The 20,553-nt window shown below is 32.2% G+C and overlaps 3 protein-coding genes and 1 non-coding gene across 8 annotated transcripts; 1 reads left to right on the forward strand and 3 right to left on the reverse strand.

The window, feature by feature from the left end:
* Window positions 1-875: 875 nt before the first annotated feature.
* Window positions 876-13,944, forward strand: Marf1 (meiosis regulator and mRNA stability factor 1-like protein). 4 transcript variants are annotated; one of them, XM_072904383.1, is made up of 25 exons: window positions 876-1,111; window positions 1,434-1,790; window positions 1,873-2,016; window positions 2,096-2,380; window positions 3,214-3,380; window positions 4,468-4,565; window positions 4,697-4,907; window positions 5,164-5,323; window positions 5,486-5,684; window positions 5,760-5,833; window positions 5,916-6,050; window positions 6,225-6,377; window positions 6,990-7,382; window positions 7,623-7,798; window positions 7,931-8,103; window positions 8,182-8,411; window positions 8,506-8,656; window positions 8,747-8,922; window positions 9,029-9,412; window positions 9,511-9,714; window positions 9,892-10,162; window positions 10,248-10,615; window positions 10,691-10,786; window positions 10,906-11,227; window positions 11,389-13,944. In XM_072904383.1, the coding sequence occupies exons 2-25, from the start codon at window positions 1,473-1,475 to the stop codon at window positions 11,442-11,444; spliced, it is 4,944 nt and encodes a 1,647-aa protein (XP_072760484.1). In that variant the 5' UTR covers window positions 876-1,111; window positions 1,434-1,472; the 3' UTR covers window positions 11,445-13,944. The 4 variants fall into 4 exon arrangements, with proteins under 4 accessions (XP_072760484.1, XP_072760486.1, XP_072760485.1 ...); XM_072904385.1 differs by having other exon boundaries at window positions 8,200-8,411; XM_072904384.1 differs by having other exon boundaries at window positions 5,486-5,678.
* A 103-nt stretch (window positions 13,945-14,047) lies between these two features.
* Nd-pdsw (NADH dehydrogenase (ubiquinone) PDSW subunit) lies at window positions 14,048-15,224 on the reverse strand. The gene is made up of 4 exons (XM_072904387.1): window positions 15,014-15,224; window positions 14,725-14,860; window positions 14,448-14,584; window positions 14,048-14,338 (listed from the first exon to the last, which is right to left on the reverse strand). The coding sequence occupies exons 1-4, from the start codon at window positions 15,093-15,095 to the stop codon at window positions 14,214-14,216; spliced, it is 480 nt and encodes a 159-aa protein (XP_072760488.1). The 5' UTR covers window positions 15,096-15,224; the 3' UTR covers window positions 14,048-14,213.
* Window positions 15,225-15,906: 682 nt separating this feature from the next.
* Rpl3 (ribosomal protein L3) lies at window positions 15,907-19,584 on the reverse strand. 2 transcript variants are annotated; one of them, XM_072904733.1, is made up of 8 exons: window positions 19,532-19,584; window positions 18,933-19,125; window positions 18,312-18,480; window positions 17,602-17,737; window positions 17,318-17,504; window positions 16,766-16,968; window positions 16,363-16,518; window positions 15,907-16,177 (listed from the first exon to the last, which is right to left on the reverse strand). In XM_072904733.1, exons 1-8 carry the CDS (start codon window positions 19,532-19,534, stop codon window positions 15,977-15,979), a joined length of 1,248 nt encoding a protein of 415 aa, XP_072760834.1. In that variant the 5' UTR covers window positions 19,535-19,584; the 3' UTR covers window positions 15,907-15,976. The 2 variants fall into 2 exon arrangements, with proteins under 2 accessions (XP_072760834.1, XP_072760835.1); XM_072904734.1 differs by lacking the exon at window positions 19,532-19,584 and adding an exon at window positions 19,462-19,480.
* On the reverse strand, window positions 19,196-19,272 carry LOC140672841 (small nucleolar RNA U43). Its single transcript, XR_012047957.1, has one exon. It is a non-coding gene; the product is annotated as a small nucleolar RNA U43 (small nucleolar RNA).
* Window positions 19,585-20,553: the final 969 nt, after the last annotated feature.

Genomic DNA, 20,553 nt, shown 5'->3' on the forward strand with positions numbered 1-20,553 from the left:
TTTTTTTTTAATACCTTTTTTAATTTTCATTTTTGATGTGTGTGTGTGTGTATGTGTGTGCGTGCGCGCATGCTCAAATTTTTCTCTTATGCGCATATATATATATATATATATATACTTACCTCGAATTAAAGGTAAATATTTTGAGTTAGAAGTGCAAGAAACGCGAAACTTTTTCAGATCAATATTCAAAAACCAGGCTTGCCAACTGATTAAATGGTACTTTACCTTTACCTTAGATAAAATTTCTAAACTTTAATTTACCTTTAAGTTAATAATTGATATAAACAATAATAATAATAAGTTTATATAATTATTATTTACATTATGTAATGTGTACATATATAGCTTTGAATTAAAGAATTTGTAAAATAATAGCATAATAAATAATATAAATAGTATTAAATAATATAAAAGAATTTGAAAAAAATTTTGCTGATAATTTGTATTTCGCGCGCAAAATGCGAGTGACCTGCGAACGCTATTCTCTTGATTTATAGCCTTGATGAATATGCAGCCTGCTAGTAGTCCATACTTATATAGTCAAATTTCTGAACACATCCTGAAAGTGTCCATAAAAAACATACTGAAGAACGGAAAAGGCCATTTGAATATAACCACTCACATCGATCGGTAACTAGCACGACCCAATGATTGATCAATCAGAAAATTCTGTAGCCAATCATGACGTGTAAAAATTCTCTAGTTGATAAAGACGACATTTGATTCGTTTCTTTATGCGAATTCTGTAAGCCTATTAAAAATAGACCTTTATTGATCGCTTAATACAAATGCAGCCTTGAATCTGTTTTCAATGCGTAGAATGAAGAGAGAGAGAGAGAGATTGAAAAGAAATATTGAAAATTGCAGGAACACACGTTTTGCAGAATCGCATTGATTCGCGTTTGATTTCTCGTGTATATGTACATATATATGTATGTAGAGGTTCGGTCATGGATTTTTACAAACTATGAATACGCTTGTGATGTTCTTCCGTAATGTTTTATGTATTCGACATTTCACATTTCATGTGTTTGCCGGTTGTTGCATTCTTGTCCGACGCTGCACGTTGCATAGAAAGTTACGATAAAACGATGGCTGATTTTTTCAGGTAAACGATCTCAAATATTCTTTAATCACTAATTACATACTTTGCTAAATCAACTTGGTGATTTTATGCATTTGTAAGAAAACTTATTAAAACGCGCGAAATGTCTTAAAAAGATTTATTATCTTTATAATTCGTTTAATATCCATCTTTAGCTTCTCGGCTTTGCTTTGAACTGCAAAATTTTTATGCGAAGATTTATAATTGTTCTCTCTATATAAATTATTTATATACAACCATATAATATATATATATATATATATCTGTGTAACAAGATATATCTTTTAATATATCTATTAATTTGAAAATTTCTCATTAATTTCAGTCAATATATTGGAATCTTATTAGATAATTTGTGAAACACATGGCAGGAAAGAAATCTTTGGATTACCGTACATCTTGTATGGATGATAATGATGAAATTGAAGGTCTTAATGAGAAACTGCTGCAACTAATATCTGCGCAAGAGGTCTCATCTCAACTTCTCAAAAGTCAATTGCACGATGGTAGACAAAAAAATAACAGTAATTCTAAAGTAGGATGTAAAACATCCACTTCTTCGTTATTCGGCCATTGTAGACACGAATGTTCTCTTTTACATCATGATAGTCTGGTTAATATGCCAACTCTGCCAATTCAACTTCCACCTATTGGTGTATTTTGGGACATTGAGAACTGTCAAGTTAGTTTGCTAATCTTTTATTTAAAAGATCTCTCATTAATATGCTATTTTGTTGCAATTGTAATATTTTGTTATATTACAGGTTCCTAAGGGCAGATCCGCCATAGCAGTTACACAATTAATTAGAGATAAATTTTTTAATCGCTACAGAGAAGCAGAATTTATCGTAGTTTGCGACGTACAGAAAGAGAATAACCAAATTATACAAGAACTGAATGACGCTCAGGTAAAAAAGCTGCTCCACATGATTTTGTTGTTTGTGTAATTAATTTGTTACTTATTTATTTTTCTTTTGCATTTACTAGGTTAATTTAATACATGTAGCTGCTACGTGTAAGAATGCTGCGGATGAAAAACTTAAACAATCCATCAGGAGGTTTGCCGATATTCATGGCAGCCCAGCAGCTATAATCTTAATATCTGGTGATATTAATTTTGCCGCTGATCTCAGTGATTTACGTCATAGGAAAAAAATTTATGTAATACTGTTACATAAAAAAAATACCTCAGAAGCATTAATATTATGTGCTAATGAACATTATGATTTCATGGAGCTCACGGAGCCACTTCCGTCCAGAACTCCAGCAAAGGTATGAATACTGGTATGTGAAGATAATAATATTGACAAAAGAATTTTTTTATTTGAAGTTGCCATAATATAAATTATGCTATACTTTACACATGTATTTAATTAATAAGTAATATTCAGAGTAGATTTAAGATGGAGATGTGTGTATATATTATATATACACGCACACATACAGTTTTGCTTATATTCAAATGTACTTTGTTTTGTGTATATAATATTTTTTATGCATCTTGGTATATATATGATTCAGATTTATTTGTATTAACATACAGTTTATATACAAGGAAAATACTAGTGATTCTAATATAGAAATATATATATATATATGTTTACTAATGCATGTCGTCATATAATAACTGATTATATATATTTATATATTTTGGTTAACATTAAAAAATATTTGAAATTATATATATGTACTAGTAATTTTGCAAAGTGTGTCAGAGCAATTAATGGTTTATATAAATTTGTAGTAACTGATCTGATTTTGTAAAAACATTAGTGAATATATATATATAATTTCAAATATTAATGTTAATCAAAACATGTAGCCAGTTATTTAATGGTTATACATCAAACATTCTGTCAAAATATCAATTGATCACTACCATCAAATTGTGTTAAAATTTACTAGTATGCATACTTTATCTCTCCCTCCTCTCTCTCTCTCTCTCTCTCTCTCTCTCTCTCTCTCTCTCTCTCTCTCTCTCTCTCTCTCTAACTCTCTCTCTCTCTCTCTAACTCTCTCACTCTCACTGTTTCTCTTTTTCTCTGTGTGTGTTTTTTCTCTTACCTTACTATAATGTTACCCATGAATGATTTTAACACTTTCAGGGTAATGAATCCTATGATCTTTTAGTTAGTAATCTTCCTGATGAAAAGGATGTTAATGTCATTAAGCGTCGTCTTAAGCAATTATCTGAAAATTGTGGTGGTCGTGTGATAGATGTCCAATCAAATACTGCCATTGTACGCTTTACATCGCACAGTTCTGCAGACAGGTACATGTCTTATTAAATTTTTGATTACTACAGAGTACACACACACACACATACATTTGTTTTTTTTTCTAACTGCTTAATTTTTACAAGTTATATTATTTTTATTTTATATATTTAGTATAAAATATCCAAGTTTGTATATCAATTATTAAAGTTTGATAAAATATATATGCAAAACTAGCTTAAATACTAGCTTAGAATGATTTTAAGTAATTATTTTTAAATAATTTTAGATAATCTGAAAGTTAAAATTATCAAAATTTATATTCTCATATTTATTTTTGTTATTTATCAATTAGCCCATTTTTATAAAAATTTATTCAAATAACCCGCCTCTAGTCATGTAAATCAGCCTTTCATATTTTCTATTACATTGAATTTGTATATACATACTTAAGCAATGGTACTATGTCCTGTCAGGACAGAAATCCACATGGAAGATTTGTATGTATATAAGAAAAAGAAAGAAAAAAAACACAATCATATGTCTCCTTTATTATGTATGGATGTAGTAGGGATGAAAGATAAATAAGGAAGGTTTGAAATAACAGGCAGTAACATAAAGAACACGGTGGAAAGTCAAAGAATATTGTATAATAAGTTGTCTTATATTATTATACCATTAGTACATACATATATTGGGGAGAATTTATTTCAAATAGTTTGTTTTTATACAGAATAATATATATGTATATGTATATATATTATTGATATTTATTGTTCTATTCAAATGTGTGTGTGTGTTATATATCACAATGTTGACTGATGGTTTTATTTCTGTTTGGGGTAAGTTACAGTATACTTTGTTATAGTTAGAAAAATTTCGTCATGTCTAATATTGAAAATTATGTATTTTGTACCCAATATATGTTTCTTGTTGAGATAAAATTTCAAATGGCAAATAATTTATATTGTTTGCTATTGAAATTAACTCGTATATAGATATTTATATATTCTTACCTGCAAGGTCATTTATAAGAAGGAATTGCTTCTATTCTGTTCAACTGATTAACTCCAATAACAATATGATTTCTCTTTTCTGTTTCTTTTTTATTTTTATTTATTTATTTTTTTTTATTTTTCGTAGAGCTCAAAAGCGTATGGAAGGAGAATATGTTCTTGGATCAAAAATACTTGTAAAATATCTTGGTAAAGAAAAAGGAAATACAATTGGCAAAAATCTAGGTATGTTTGTTGGTGAAACCTCTAAATATGACGTATATACGATACTCGATCGTTAAGTTTATTATAATTGATTACATATATATGTATATATATGCATATATTTTTTATTTTTTTTTTTTTATTTTTTTCAGGAACTATTATAACACGAAGTCGGGCAGTCAGTGACTCGGAAATTGTTACTGGCTCTAAGCAAAGCAACTCTAAGCAAATGTATGCTGCGAGTTCCTCTGTATTAGGGACAAGAACCCTTCAATTCCCAAATTATCAAACATCGTCACCCGTAGTCGGCGCTTATCCTACCTTTAGTCCCCATTGCGCACCCATCAATGCCCCATTATCAGGGTTAGTGTTCTTAATCTGTTAAATTCATCAACTAAATCTATTTATCTGATAAATTAACAGAATGTCTTTTTTTTTTTTTAATGATGGATAATCCGAGAAAGAGCTCTAGAGTCGCGAGTAGAGTTATTATCCTTGCTGATTCGGGCTATGAGCTTTGTATTTGATCTTATCTGATAAACTGTTAAACAGATTTATAAGTTGCAAGAGTATAATAAAAACACGTCTGACTTTAATATCTTTATCCTATGTTTTACAGAATAGTGCAGCAACCTCCTATACTTTTTGGGAGATCGTTTACGAACAACGATGTGACTTTTAATAGGACATATAATGAACTTGCTAGAGTGCAGTCACCATTAATTTGGCCAATTGCAGGACCTCATCAGTACAGCCATATATGGGATGAACAATATAAAGTTAGTATTTAGAATTTTTATGTAAATGAAAATTTCTAAATTTATTCATCTTTATTATCTGTGTTTTCTTCGCGTGTAATTTTATTTCTGTTTATCATTATTAGCTTGTTGTTATTTACTGTAATGTTCATTTTGCATAATGTACTACAATAATGATTTAAGGTAGAGAAGTCAAAGATATCAGGAAAACGAGCTCATGTCTCGCAGGTCCGGGACAATAGTATTCCCATTGGTGTAACTTCTCGCACTCCCGAAGGCCTTAGGCGCATCAGAGGCACACACGGTTCCTTTGCTTATGCTTCCGAATGGGTTGGAGCTCGACAATCGTATAATTCATTAGCTGTTCCGCTCAATTGTAATGGTAACAGTTTGAAATCAATTTCATTATTTCAATTACATCTTACAGTAATTAATATTATATATTGTAAAACAATAGGGCAATCTAACTCTTTTAAACGGCGCAGTCCATCTCCTCTATATGATGCATCTAAAGAAAAAAATGCATGGCAGGTACAAACAATGTTTTCTTTTTTTCCTATTGTTTAATGCAACATATTTAGAGAAACACAAAAGAAATTGTTTTCTGTTTCAGAATCAACAGCAAATTTCCACACGAAACAACAAAACACCATCTCCTTATGAAAATAACATATTACAAGGGACAGGACAACACAATCAAACTTCGCGTTCTTCACATCTGAGTGATGCAGAAAATGAAGAAGTAGAGGTATTTCTTTTTTAATTAAAAATTAAAAGTTAAAGTTTTCTTAGTTAATTTATTCATAATTTTGATGTGTTTTTCTCACTTTCTCTCTCCCTCTCCATTTTTCCCTACCTCACTTCTCTCCTATCACTAATATAATATATTATTTTTTAATCCCTTCCCTTTTTTTATTTTTAGAAGTTTTGTAATCCTATAAATAACCGCAATGGATGTAGCACTAATAATGGCACTAATACACCTATCGAATTGCAAGTGACAAATTTAGATCAAAGCATCGATATAAAGGATATGAAGCGGATTCTTTCGTCTGTATTCATGGAACATGTTTCAGTAAGTAATATATATATATATATATATAATTATATTATCTATATTATCTATATGTACACATTATGTGTTATATGCAAAAAAAATTTTTTTTGCTGATACATGTTGTCGTTATTCTATTGTATGTTGACTATTAAGTTACTTCACACTATCTCGATAGTGATTTTATCAAAATTAGTCTACAAAGTCAGCATGTCGATATGACATGCAACAGAGAATGTACATATATTTAAAAAAGTATTCGATAGTTTTAATATATATTTAACTAAAAATGTTTAAAATATTATTTATTTATGAATTCTCAATATTTCTGTTCGATAAATAAAAAATATTTAAATTATGTGCAACAATAAATAGAATTGATAATAGAATATTAAGAGAAATATAACAATTAAATATCTCACGAAAGTAAAATGCAAGTATTACTTGTGGATCGAGTATAAAATTGCAAGTTTTAATCATATACATATATATATATATATATATATATATATATATATATATATATATATATTTATTTATTTATTTATTTATTCATATATATAATTATATTATCTATATGTACACATTACGTGTTATATGCAAAAAAATTTTCTTTTTCCTTTTTTTTTTCAGAGTTGTCATATTTCTATATTTATGCAATCGGACGGTAATTTTGCCGCCAGTGTCAAAGTACCCTCGTTACCGGACGCACAATATGCAATTTCACAATTACATCGCCGTAAAATAGGCTACAAACGCATATTGATATCTTACGCTCATACTAATGGACCAAATCCCCAACTTATTCGGGCGCAAATCGTACTGCTTTTGCAAGAGGTCCCGGGACACAAACTTCCATTATTCAAATTCCGCGAAATGTATGAGAGCCGATTTATGATCTCTGTAAGCGTTTCCGAATTATATAAAATGAGAGACGTATGCGTAATTACTGAAGATTCGAGTGGCAGAATGGTTTCGCTCAATCCAGATCATAGAAACACGCCATCGCCATGCAATACAGTACAGGTATGTGATAATACTATATCGTTACACGATATTGTTTATAACGTCTACAAAATATGATGGATGTAAGCCGAGTCTGAGCTTTTTCGGTGTTGGTAGAGCTTCTTCCAGTTCCCTCACTGTCGAGAAGCTTTGATCACACTGTGAAGCGTATCATATCAAGCTGAATTTATTCTTTCATGTAATAGAAGAGATTATATGTAATATACTTTACACATAAAACACACTGAATAATACTTGTAGGATGGACAAGTCAAATTGCCGTATTGCACAATCCATATCGTAAAACCGTTGTCCGACAAAGGCTGGGCAGAGCAAGAGATGGCATCCTTACCTAATGTAAAAATCTCCTTGAAAATTCTCGAATCTCGTATGCAAGAATTGCTAGCGTCGCACAACGGCATACTACCTTTACCAAGGTATGTTTTTTTAATCATTTATTACATGAATCTTTGTGAAGTTTACGTATGAAGAATTATATCAAATAATAAATAATCAAAATTTTTAATCATCAAAAAGATAGGAATTTTACAATTCAAATTTAATTTTAGTTTACCAAACTGTTACGAGGCTGAATTCAAAGAAAAGTTGGAAATTGTAGAACATGGTGTACCTTTGGAACATTTGGTATCGTGTTTATCATCTGTTGAATTAAAACAAGATATCGGTAGCGTAAAGTATCTCGTGTGGGTAGGAAAGAAGGATCACGAAAGTAACCAGGATGGTAAATCTTCTATAAGTTTTAACTGAAAATTTAAGATGTGCTTTTATCAAAAGTCTTTTATTATGCAAAAGTCATAAGATCTTGCTTTTCTTCCAGAAAACAAGTGCGTGAGTCCATCGCTCGCAAATCAGTTGGCCCTTTTTAGTCGTGAATTGGTCGATCTTTTGAAAACCGCTCCACACTGCCAATTACCTTTTAATCGATTTATACCAGCGTACCATCATCATTTTGGACGGCAATGTAGAGTCGCCGATTATGGGTTCACTAAGCTAATTGATTTGCTAGAGGCACTTACACACACAGTCCAAGTATGTAAAATAAATAATATAAAATACCGCAAATATATAAGTGTTAACTTGAAATGATGTATACAAGTTATTTCATATATATTTTTTGTCTTAGGTAATGGGTGAAGGTAATAAGCGCGTAGTTACGCTATCGCACCGTGCTCAAGTACGTCGATTCACTTCGGATTTATTACGAGTGCTCAAGTCGAAAGCGAGCAAACAAGTAGCATTATCAGAATTTCCAAATGTTTACGGTAGAGTAATAGGTATACATAAACAACGATTTCAAACACGCACATTTATTCGTAGTCATTAATTAAAAAATAATTAACATCTCACATCAAATCTTTTTGCAGCAAAACCATGGGATATTGTGGATTATGGCGTGTGCAATATCGAAGATATTCTCGGTGAAGTGTCTGAAAACACAGTTGTCGTAACGTCTATCGAGGGCGGTGATAAAATGATCGCTATTCCCAAACGTGAGCAGACTGCGGAAGAGATGGAGCGAACAAGATTGTTCGCTAAGGAAGTGCGTAATTTACGAATTATTCAAGAAAACTCTTAAACCTAAGAATTTTTTTTTTTAATTAAATTCTTTAAATTAATTAATGTAACAAGTTGAATTTTACATGCAGGTTGTCGAATTACTGCAACATGCACCTCAATGCAGAATGTTGTTCAACAAGTTTGTACCTTCCTATCATCATCATTTTGGTCATCAGTGTCGAGTATCGGATTATGGATTTACCAAGTTGATTGAATTGTTTGAAGCAATTCCGGACATAGTAAAAATCGAGGAAGTTAATGGAGGCGAGAGACAGATATCCTTGACTGAGAAAGAAGGTCTTAAAGTTCTTGCCGAACAAATATCGAAATTGATAATGCGTGCCAAAGGTGGCCTCATGATTTCGAACATCGCGCAAACGTTTCTACATCAATTTGGCTACGCTTTACGTCCCGAATTATTCGGCTGCAATTCCATGTTACATCTTATGAAAAAGCTTGGAGATACCATTCAGGTAACGTAATATCATGTTGATTCAGCCATGATATCGATAGCGCGTTTTAATTTATTTTTATTAACTATATCTGGATGGATTTACTTCTCTCATTGCAGATCATAGATTTGGCCACAGGACCTGCTATTATCACTATGGACAAATCACACTTGCAACAAGCAACTCTTCAATGCCGACGCATACTCATGGATCAACCTCAACATAGAATGCCCGTCAAGGAATTTGTTCAACAATACTCTCACTATTACTTGAAACAATGTTATCTAGACGAGTTTAGAAAAGATTTGGCAAATGTTGTTCGGGTACGTATAATATATGGATCTAAGCTTGATTCACCTGGAGCTTTTGCTCTCCAAGTTTCCGCAAAAGGATAAAATAATTCAGTCACACTGCCATTTATTACGCCTCGATTAAAAAATTGGACCGTGATCCCCCTGAGTATGTATTTGTATTACGTTCTAAAAATATATCTTATATAGTTTACAGTGGTAAATGGCGAACAATACATCGAACTGACACCGTTACATCGCTTCGCCTGTGATCTTTATCGCATAATGATGAATTGTGGTGGTACGTTAAACTTGTCGCAGTTTGATGTATCATACTCGACTATCATAGGTTCATCTTGTAAACCTGCACAGTATGGTTTTCCAACAGTAACTGCACTTTTACAAGCATTACCTTGCACCATAACGATCAAGGAAACACGAAAGAAAGAAGCGATTATTTATTTAAATAAAAAATTGACTGGTAATAATAATTGAAAAATTGAATATTTCTCTAATACATTTTTATATTGATATCATGCTAATTTGAATGTTTATTCTTTGCTAAGCTGCGGCCGGTATACCTTTGCCAACGATATATAAGCCGATGTCATCCTATCACGATACGGATTCTAGCAACGATTCCTTCGAAAGTGATTCTTCCTACAACGTAAATATCTCGAATGCTATGGGCGTGGATAATCACGAGAAATGGATAGATCAGTTGACAAGTATTAATTCTTGGAAAGTGAAAGAGGATAAAGCTTTGTGGTCGCAGAACCGTATTAAGCATTGGAAGAACTTGACGAGTTCGGAAGAACGCTCGATTAATTGGCCGGAAAGTGCCGGCGAGAGCTTCCTGAAGAGTTTAATACGTACACCGATAATGCAACATGATTTTCCTCCACCGCCACCTAAGCCGGATTCCCCGCCCGAGGTATTATTCTAATAGGCATATTAATATTCATGTTTTTTCTATCTGCGATATTAATAACTGCATCTTCTTTCACAGGATGCCGCGTGTAAGGAAGAACATTGGAAATCATCACTATGGATGTCTCCAACGAAATTTACATATCCCCAAGACGAACATTCCACGAACGTACAGGTAAATTTTTTTTTTTTATTATCTTTAATATTTCTGAAATATATATATTTTTGAGAAATTGCACTTATTTCATTTACATTAGCATTCATTAGTTTATATCATTTTAATTATTCCTTCAGGTTCCTCCGTTAACTTTACCAAGTTGGAACCAATTACTGTCGGGTGATGGTACGTCGGACTTGCTATCGCCAACGAAAAATCTATTACCCGCTGCTGCGAATCCTTTGTATCCGCCTACTTCTCCTTACTATTCCAAGTCTGTTGTTGCTCCACATCCGTCTGAACTGCCGCTTCCTTCTTTATCCTTAACACCCAAGAAGAAGATATCGGTAGATAATCAGAAAAAGACTACCGCGAGAACGCATCTCAATCTTGCAAGCTCCGAAAGCGAAGATAATACTATTGATGATAATGAGAGCAACGACAGCCACAGTACTTCTGGTAAGCTTCGTGAGTAGCTGCATTAAAAAGAAGAAAAGAAATTTTTTTTTACAACTAATGTTCTACAACATGATTTATTGTTGCTATATATATATGTGCGTGTGTGTGCGTGTATGTGCGTGCTCACTCACATTGTAAAATATCAGAAAACTTAATTACAGTAATTAGGAGCAAGAGACGCTTGGCAGCCCAGTTTAACCAACCAATCGAGCCATGAAGAGAGATCAGAGATATACAGAAAGAGAAGTTAAATAGTGATAAGCTCAGGATCAAAACCGATTGAGTTTGATAAATTTTATGCTTAAAAATAGTAAGAAACTGCAGACTTCAACATTACGGTCTTTTGGTTGCCATTCAAAATGGAGTAAATTATACCTATACAACTATTTTATGGATGATGGTAGGTATATACCGCACACTTTATTTATACTTGAAATTTACAACACATTTGTATATAGAGTAAATGTGTATGCAATAGAGAGAATACTGCTTATAACACTTAAATTATTTTCAAAATGTATGAAAATATACATCGAGTAGATATGTGATTGCTATAATCGGGATTCTAATATCAAATGTGTGAATGATTGAATTTATACCGAATGACATGCGCTGATGGGTAGGAAACATGTAGCATTTTTTCGTACTGTGATATAGGATATAAAAAAAAGACGATAGTAGTACTATACATTAAAAGAAGGAAGATTTGGATGGCAATAATTAATCTTTCGGCAAATCACATCCAAGAAGCGTGACGCAGTATATTTAAAATCGAGATTTATTACGATTTAAATCTTTTTATATTGTGTCTCTAATACATATTTTTTATTTGTATATTATAGATATATTATATTTTAATCTTATTTAAAATGTTTTTGTATCGCGTATGCGCGAATTTACAATCAATTTTTACTTGATTGTTTCGACCAGTTAATAACGCACACATATCATGGAATAATTTATATCTATTTTTAGTTTTACGTTTGTTAAAAACCGTGCAAGGAAAGATTAGATTAGATTTCAATAGTCATCGAGTATTAATTAATTGTCTCTTGTAAATAAATTATTGTTAAATCGCTTCTTTCGATTTGCCTACATTCACATTGTCAACAGCAATGCGAATTGCATTCATATAACATACTATATGTCTAAAAAAAGATACGTATAATTGTTGCCAACTAAAAACTAACAATAAGTGATAAAAATTCTCTTGTCCGCCATACATTTTTATTTGTACAGTTGTTCATCTTAATCACCTTATAAATTTTTCATTCGCTCCATACATTTTTACAGCTCAATGTATAATTTTACAAATATGTTATTAAATGAATGAAACAATGTTATGAATATATAGCAATGATGTAAAATTGGAGTATGATACGATGTATGAACTGTTTTCACGCGATGTCACGATATATTAGAAAAGGAAAAGTAATTTTATCGATAAAAAAAAAATCTTTGATGTTTAGAAATTAGTACTATTGTTTGATATAGCATAAATCGAAGAATATGTAGCGCAATACAACACGTGAGGTGAAATTTTAACAAAGATTGTCGAGACAAACATCATCGTCCGAGTAATATTAAGTGGCGATAAATTACATAATTTTATTAAAACAGAGACGAAGCAAAAGTAGAAATTGCACCAAAAATATATCAGCTCCCGTGTTGCGCAATTCTTGTTTTTTTTTCACTCAAAGAGGATTTAATGAGTACATTGTGACAGAATTTTTGTACAATATTTCCTTAATGTATTAAATGAGTAATGTAAACCACATCGGAATGAGAATGTCGCGCTATTTGAATCGTTGAAGCGAATGAATATACTGATCTCACTTTGAATCTTGTATTTTGTGCTCGTAAATGCGCGCTGTAAATGCGCGCTGTAAATGCGTTATGGATGTGTAGTAATTTGCAGTGTGAGAGTTATTGTACTGTAATATTATTACCACAATGGATTTTAAGGTTCATGCGATACTATTTATCAATTTATCGTCAATTTATTCTAAATTCTATTATATTATTTTATTTTTTTTTTTTTTTTTTTTTTTAACTGAAGAATTTGAAAAAGAACGCATAATGCTTGCGCTATCTCCATTGAGTTATTATTCGAAAACTCGGTCGATACGTTAAATGACATTTGAGACATCGAGTGTTATTTAATTATAAAGATCATAGTATTTATGTGACTTTCTTTTAAATATTTTTGTTTAATTTATTCTCACTCCAAGAAATAGTTTTGTTATATGTTATATATATTTATGTGCCTAAAATAATGAATTCTTGTATTTTATATTTATATGAAAGATTTTGTGCGTACATGTGTGTTTTGTAGAGAAACTTTTAATTCGTTTAAAGAGAAATATTTTACACTGTGTAATGTGCGTCATTGCATAAGATATTTCAACGCAAATAATTATTTTATGCACTAAATATTTTATCATACAGGTTTTACACAAGTATTCAATTTACTTTGGCATTCTAAATAATGGATGAGTAATCTGGTTAAGAAAATGTCGAGATAGAGAAATTGTAAATGAGATTAATGTGAATAAGATGATTTTAACTCGATAACAAACAAGGGAATGTAATAAATCATCGATTGAATCGCGTCTAAATGAATATTACGTAAATTAATTTGATATACACATGTACAATAATTATAATCTTTTTATATATTGTACAATGAAAGAATAAAAAGAGATTAATTCATTCAATATTTGAGATATTTGTTATATCGCGATATATTATTCTTGTTCTATTTATAGTGTAAGATTCTAATCGATTATTATAGATGTAAAGAAGAAATGTGAATGAAAATTTTGATAAATTATTTTTATTATCCCGCTTCTCTTAATTCACAATATAATATAATTATATATATATATATATATCTGTACATTAATGCAAACCTGCAATCTCACAGACCCATAATATGCGAATGCGTTTGCCATTAAATCATCGTCTACAACGTCAGTGTAAATTGCTATGCCTTAGTCTCTTGATCTCTCATGCCGCTTCCTACAGGGCCGTGACGGCGTTCCCAGATCATACGATGTTTCTGCTTCATATATGCATTTTTAACATTCAAACCTACACCCATATCGCCATCTGCAAATTTGTGACAAAATATTTGACTTAAAGAATATCGAGATATATTTTTTATTACAACTATTTTCCTCTTGGTATTGTAACTCAATTTATTTAATATAATACTCACATTTTGTAAACCATGCAGCAGCTCCATCAAAGTAAGCTTTCTTTAAATCATCGCACAAATAATCATCATCACCGTGATAAAAAGCACAATGTTCAAAACGACTTCTCAATATGAATAAAATTTCATCTTCTACCGATCTGTTATTAAAAGTTAATCAATATTTAATATACTTTAAGCAAATTATTTCTTGTAATTTTAATGTTATCAATTGTAATTGTAATAATTATCAATATTGAACTTTCTTTCCCTTTATTTTCGAATATCTCATAAAACTTACTTGTCGCGCATAAATTGACAATTTGCCTCGGTATAACAGACTATGTCGTCATTGTAACATTCGTCGATCGTTGGTACTCGACGGTATTGTTGATGATACCATGGATATTTCTTTTGATTTGGCGTTACAAATTTTTCTGCAATTAAAAAAAAAAAAAAAAAAAAAAAAAAGACAAATTATTAATAACTATATATATTTAAAGAAAAAAAGAGAGAGAGAGAGAGGGAAGGAGGAAGGGGAAAAAGAAAGAGAAGAGCAATACATAACCCAACAAATGATTAGATAATACCTCGAATATAAGTGACGGGAGTATCTATTATGTAATGTACGGCATTCGCAATCTTGTATATCGGATTATTTTTCTCTGCCATTGTTGTGCAAAGTAAATCAGACAGAATCAAGCGTTAAAGAAAATTCTTTTCAGTCGCTTTCTGTGTATGCAATTCTACACGACTTGCATGACACATGAACCAACAAATAGCTAGATGGGAATATAAAGAAAGGTTTTGTGTCACACAAGATGAAATACACCTAAGCTAACCTGATTTTTAAAGGAAGCTTTCCATTTAGCGACACAAATGTCATTCTATCTTTGTTGTCCATGGTTGAAAACTGAACAGAATGACACTTGCATTGATTTGTATCGCTAAATAGAAAGTCGTCCCAAAGTCATACGAAAAATTTTTGTATACATCAATCAGAGATGCTGCGCGATCTCTGATTGATGTATATTTTTTTAAATTTAGATTTAAAAGAGTCAAAATATGAATAGGTCTATTCTTTATTAGTAAATTGATTGCACTATGCACTAGTTCAGAAAGTATATTTTTTCTTCTATATTGAAAGAAGAAAGATTCTCTGAACTATTGCAGCCTAATGATCTATTTATCTATTATACAGCAACAAATTTCTCAATTTATCCCCTCAATTATTTAGAAGAATCGGATAGGGTTGGATCAGACAGAATAAACGAGACAAACATTTTTCACTTCGATCGATTTATCATTCTTTTTTCAGAAAACAAATTATAACATCAAGCTAAAATTATAAATTAAAGAGAATTATTATTAATTCAGTTTAAATGTTTTGTAAAATTTTTTAATTGAAAATCTTTAAACGAGTTTCTATGTACATACACACGAGGAAATATATTATACATATATGAGGAAATAAATAAGACACTTATATACAATTTTCAGAAATTTGTTTATAGATGCACAATACACAGCGGACAAGCGTACAATGTACGATTTTACTGTGCAGCCGCGGTACTTGGCGCTGAACTAGTGGTTTGCGCTTGATCCTCGCGTAACCGGTCCTTTTTGAGTTGTCCCATAAAGGAAGCCTTGTCAGCGGCAGTCTGGAAGCGACCATGTCCAAACTTGGAGCTGGTGTCGATAAACTTGAGGTTGATCTTTTCCAATGCGGATCTCTTTGTATGTACCAACAAGGACTGCAAAATATGTTTCAACGTTAAATTTTGTTCTTTTTACAGATGAATATTCATAATATTTAGATATTTAATCAGTCCTATCATTTATAACTATCATCGTGATCAGAATAATACTATAGGCTCTGTAGAAAATCATCATGGAAGTGCGAAACAATATATCATTATTAATCAATATTTGTCCTTACCTTCCTTAGAGTAATTACACGTTTCTTCGGACCCATACAGCATCCTTTGATCATAACGAAATCATTGTTCACTTCACCATAGTGCGGAAAGCCACCCATGGGCGTAATGGTCTTCTCAGTAAGATCGTATTCCGTGGAAGCATTATTTTTCACGATCTAAAAATAGCAAGATAAACATGATGATAATGTGTTGAATTAAATTTATAATAATATATAATAAATAAATTTATTTTTGTGACTTATTTTGGAGACCTAAAGCACAGATGGTACTCGTGCATTAGGTACTATGACTAATAAGTAACTTTTATATCGCCTCTTCAAAATTTAAGAATCAATCTTTTGACAAAGTTTCAAAGATCGACCCTAGGGTAAGAGGCATAAATTAGTTCTGAAATTTAATTACCTTGCCATCCTTGGTGTGGATGCCTTGTCCGATTCTATAAATCTTCTTATTCATCTCAGTACGATGATGATACCCTTTCTGACCAGCGCGCGCAACAGTAAAAGACACGCGACTTGGATGCCACGCACCGATACAAGCGACCTTTCTTAGACCCTTGTGAGTCTTGCGTGGTAATTTCTTAGTGTGCCACCTGGATGTAACACCTATGAAAAGCACAAAAAATGTCAATTGTTTAAAGATTACGTAAGCCCTTGTGTTCACACGGAGACAAAAATTTGATTTACAGTTAGTTTTGTTTGGTCAAGGACCTCAGTAGGAAGGCAGCATGGTTATATCCTCAAGATGATCAGATAAATGCACGTCATGCTTTTCATCATATAGTCCTAAGTAGATTTTTTTATTTTTTTTTATTTTTAACATGCTTCTCATGTCGAGGGGAAGGGGGGAATCGCACAAAAAGGAAACTGCAAACACGCGGTTTTAAGGGGCACGCAGTTTAGGGGGCGAGCAGCATACAAACATACAAATATATAAATATATACAAATACATACCCTTGTAACCCTTTCCCTTTGTAACTCCAATCACGTCGATCATCTCATCAGAGGTAAACACGTTACTAATGGACACGGGTTTTTCCAGATGTTCGCGCGCCCATTGCACCTTGTCTTCGATAGTTCCACCATTCAACTGGATTTCCATGATGTGAGCTTTCTTTTGACGTTGCCTCAACAGCTTCATCTAATGGTACAACAGGGGAATAAAATTGATTTGTCTCACAATTATATATCCGCATGATATCAGATACTTAAATATTCAAGTTACATTATTGCATTACCTGAGTATGAGCGATAATGCGAACAACGCTGCAATACTTTTTGATTTTCTTCAGATCAGCTTCAATAGACTTGCGGCCGAGGTCGTCTTGCCATTTCTTTGAAGCTTTTGTAAATGCCTTCTTCTTACTCTTGTACCTGTCGACAAATCAATTGCAAAACCCATTTGCATATGTAGCCGCACATGGTGCCACCTATACACCTGTAACGTGCCAATCTCATCGTAATGAGCGGAGACTGGGCACATTTTTTGGTTCAACCATATTAAAATTTAGATTTAAAATGGCTAAATCCAAATGCTTACTCTCATCGTACGAGCGGAGAGCTGATGTAGTACTTTTAGTATCATGTTATATAATGTGTAATAATATACTTGTAATTTTTTTAATGAAAGAACTGTACTAGGCATGGTTTGTCTCGATGGTCGTTGCCCAATGAGCTCCAAAGAGAATATGGAATATACCTCGCTTTCATGCATTCTGCGCAAGCAAAGCACAGCATTGCTCTTTGACGTGGCAGTTTGAGAACATACTGCATTAAAGGCAACTCTCACACTGCAATCCGAACGAATCGATGCATTTATGCGTCGATCAACATTCAGATTAACACGTCATAATTTCGTAATTTTAATATCAATATATAAATATGTATTATGGTATCGACTTGTACTCGATCATTTTTAATTTGTAAAACACAAATGATCCCTACTAACCAGTTTTTGTAGAAACGTCTGCGACAATCCTCCGACAAATGTTCCGCCCAAACAGTAGCGAGTGCTCGAAGTCCATGCGGTGTTTCAATGTACCCGACAAGACCAACCACAATCATCGGTGGCGTTTCGAGGATAGTGACCGCCTCTACAATCTCCTTCTTATTCACCTCTGAAATTAAACAATTGATTTTTATAACAAATGAGTAATTTGTACAAAAAAAAAAAAAAAAAGTTTTTTTTCTTTATAAATGGACTGTGCTAGGTATGGTTTGACTCAATGGTCACTGTCCAATGGACTCCAAAGAATTTATGGAATATACCTTGCTTTCGTGCATTCTGCGTAAACAGTGCACAATATTATTTTTTGACATGGCAATATTGAAAATATACCGCATTAAAAACAGCTCTCGCATTGCAATCCAAGCGAATCGATGCATTTCTGCATCGATCAACACCCAGATTAACATGTCGTATACTACAGTATGTAAATTACATATGTATATAAATGCAAAGAATTCACAATACTTGAAAAGCTAGTTAACAAATCTTAGGATTCTTTAATATTTTGCTCAAGTTGTATATATTAAAAAAATTAATTAACTTTCTGCAATAATCACTCACTTGATCCAGGACGATCGGCTTCCCTAACAACGTGGGTCATACCGGCTTTGTAGCCGACGAAAGCCGTTAAGTGAACAGGCTTGCTGGGATCGTCTTTCGGGAAAGCTTTAACTTTGCCGCGATGTCTTTGAGATCTCTTTTTTGGGTAGAACCCCATCGACCCATGTCGAGGGGCGCTGAATTTTCTGTGCGACTGTAACACAAGATGGAGAAATGTGAGACACGTGGTATAAACGTAACGAGATTTTTCTCCTAACAAGAGGTAAATCAGACCGCCCTAGAGTAATTTCATCATGGTTATTCAGTAGAAAACCATAAACTTTTTAATCTAAATCATCATTAAAATAATCTAAATCGTTGCAGAGCGTCGTACGAGAAGTACGCCATGTGTTACGCGTACGCAAAAAAAATTGCCAACACGTTACATCCCTTCGTTATGAAAGACGTTCTTAAATCTTGATATTAATTAAAACACTACTGTAATATTTATCTTATAGTTCAAAGAATATATTTAAGAATACGATTATACATTATAATACTATAGATGCTAAGATAATGTTGCAGATCTTAATGGATTTTCACGCACACGTTCAACTTACCATGATAACGTTGATGAAGCAATAGAGAAAATGGAGGAGACGGACGAAGGCATCGGCTTTTATACCTAGCTACCCTCTTGATGTAAACTTTGGAAACTTAAATTTCCTATAATGAAGTTTCCGTTTTCTTTCTAGGGATTTTTACTTTCCTCGTAGCATTTGAATTGTGTTTAAAATCCATTTGAGGAATGGCGTTTGATTGACCAATCAGGTATTGTTAGATTTACACTGCGCCCGACGATACGACATGCGGTAACCAATAACAGAGCTTGTTCTTTTTAGGAATGTAGTTAGATCACTGAGCTCTAATGGCTGCGTTCAGCAGAGAAAGCAAATCAGTGAGCGCTTAGTGATTCTTTATTGTGATTGGTTTCTGCACTTAAATCCATCGAAGGTCTAAATGCAAGAACCAATCACAATAAAGAATCACTAAGCGCTCACTGATTTGCTTTCTCTGCTGAACGCAGCCAATAACATACTGATACAATAAATACAATAGAGACACAAATAACAGTGGTTGGATTCTGTCTCTTTTTAGCTAAGATATTATAATAATTCTAACCAATCAGTGAATCGCTGAGACAAAGAAAACTAGCCCACCATTATATATCTGTCCTTTTCGGCTGATGGGACACCACCAACTCTTTGAAGGCTCGCTCCGTTATGTTATAGAACCACGTGGTTGTAATAAATGTTTATAACCTAATATATGTACATGTAAATGCAAATGATTATTTTGAAAAAATAAAACCAAATTACTTTTGAATACATTAAAAGCTATTGATTTTATAAATATGTTTTTACAAAAACATTCTGTTTGTTTTATTTATCCGTGTCATAATACTAGTTACAAACTTATTAAAAACTTTATTATTACAAGAATTAATTTTTTATTTAAAAAAAAGAGACAAAGCAATGATATATGTAAAACAAGCAGCAAATTGTAGCAGTAGAAATATTGCAATGAAAGTGTCTGTAACTAATACGAAGCAAAAATAAAATACTTATTTATATAATTTATG

This window comes from Anoplolepis gracilipes, chromosome 13 (genome assembly GCF_047496725.1).
Source record: "Anoplolepis gracilipes chromosome 13, ASM4749672v1, whole genome shotgun sequence".
In the NCBI taxonomy this organism is placed as follows: Eukaryota; Metazoa; Arthropoda; class Insecta; order Hymenoptera; family Formicidae; genus Anoplolepis; species Anoplolepis gracilipes.

Coding starts and splice junctions, on each gene's coding strand:
- Marf1 (XM_072904383.1), top strand. CDS start 1,473: ATGGCAGGAAAGAAATCTTTGGATTACCGTACATCTTGTATGGATGAT. Junction 5,685..5,759: donor TGTTCCGCTCAATTGTAATG/GTAACAGTTTGA, acceptor GTAAAACAATAG/GGCAATCTAACTCTTTTAAA. Junction 8,104..8,181: donor TCACGAAAGTAACCAGGATG/GTAAATCTTCTA, acceptor AAAAGTCATAAG/ATCTTGCTTTTCTTCCAGAA.
- Nd-pdsw (XM_072904387.1), bottom strand. CDS start 15,095: ATGGCAGAGAAAAATAATCCGATATACAAGATTGCGAATGCCGTACAT. Junction 14,861..15,013: donor TCCCGTCACTTATATTCGAG/GTATTATCTAAT, acceptor TTTTAATTGCAG/AAAAATTTGTAACGCCAAAT. Junction 14,339..14,447: donor TGCTGCATGGTTTACAAAAT/GTGAGTATTATA, acceptor ACAAATTTGCAG/ATGGCGATATGGGTGTAGGT.
- Rpl3 (XM_072904733.1), bottom strand. Junction 18,481..18,932: donor AGCCGATCGTCCTGGATCAA/GTGAGTGATTAT, acceptor GTTTAATTTCAG/AGGTGAATAAGAAGGAGATT. Junction 17,738..18,311: donor AGACGTTTCTACAAAAACTG/GTTAGTAGGGAT, acceptor ATTTGTCGACAG/GTACAAGAGTAAGAAGAAGG.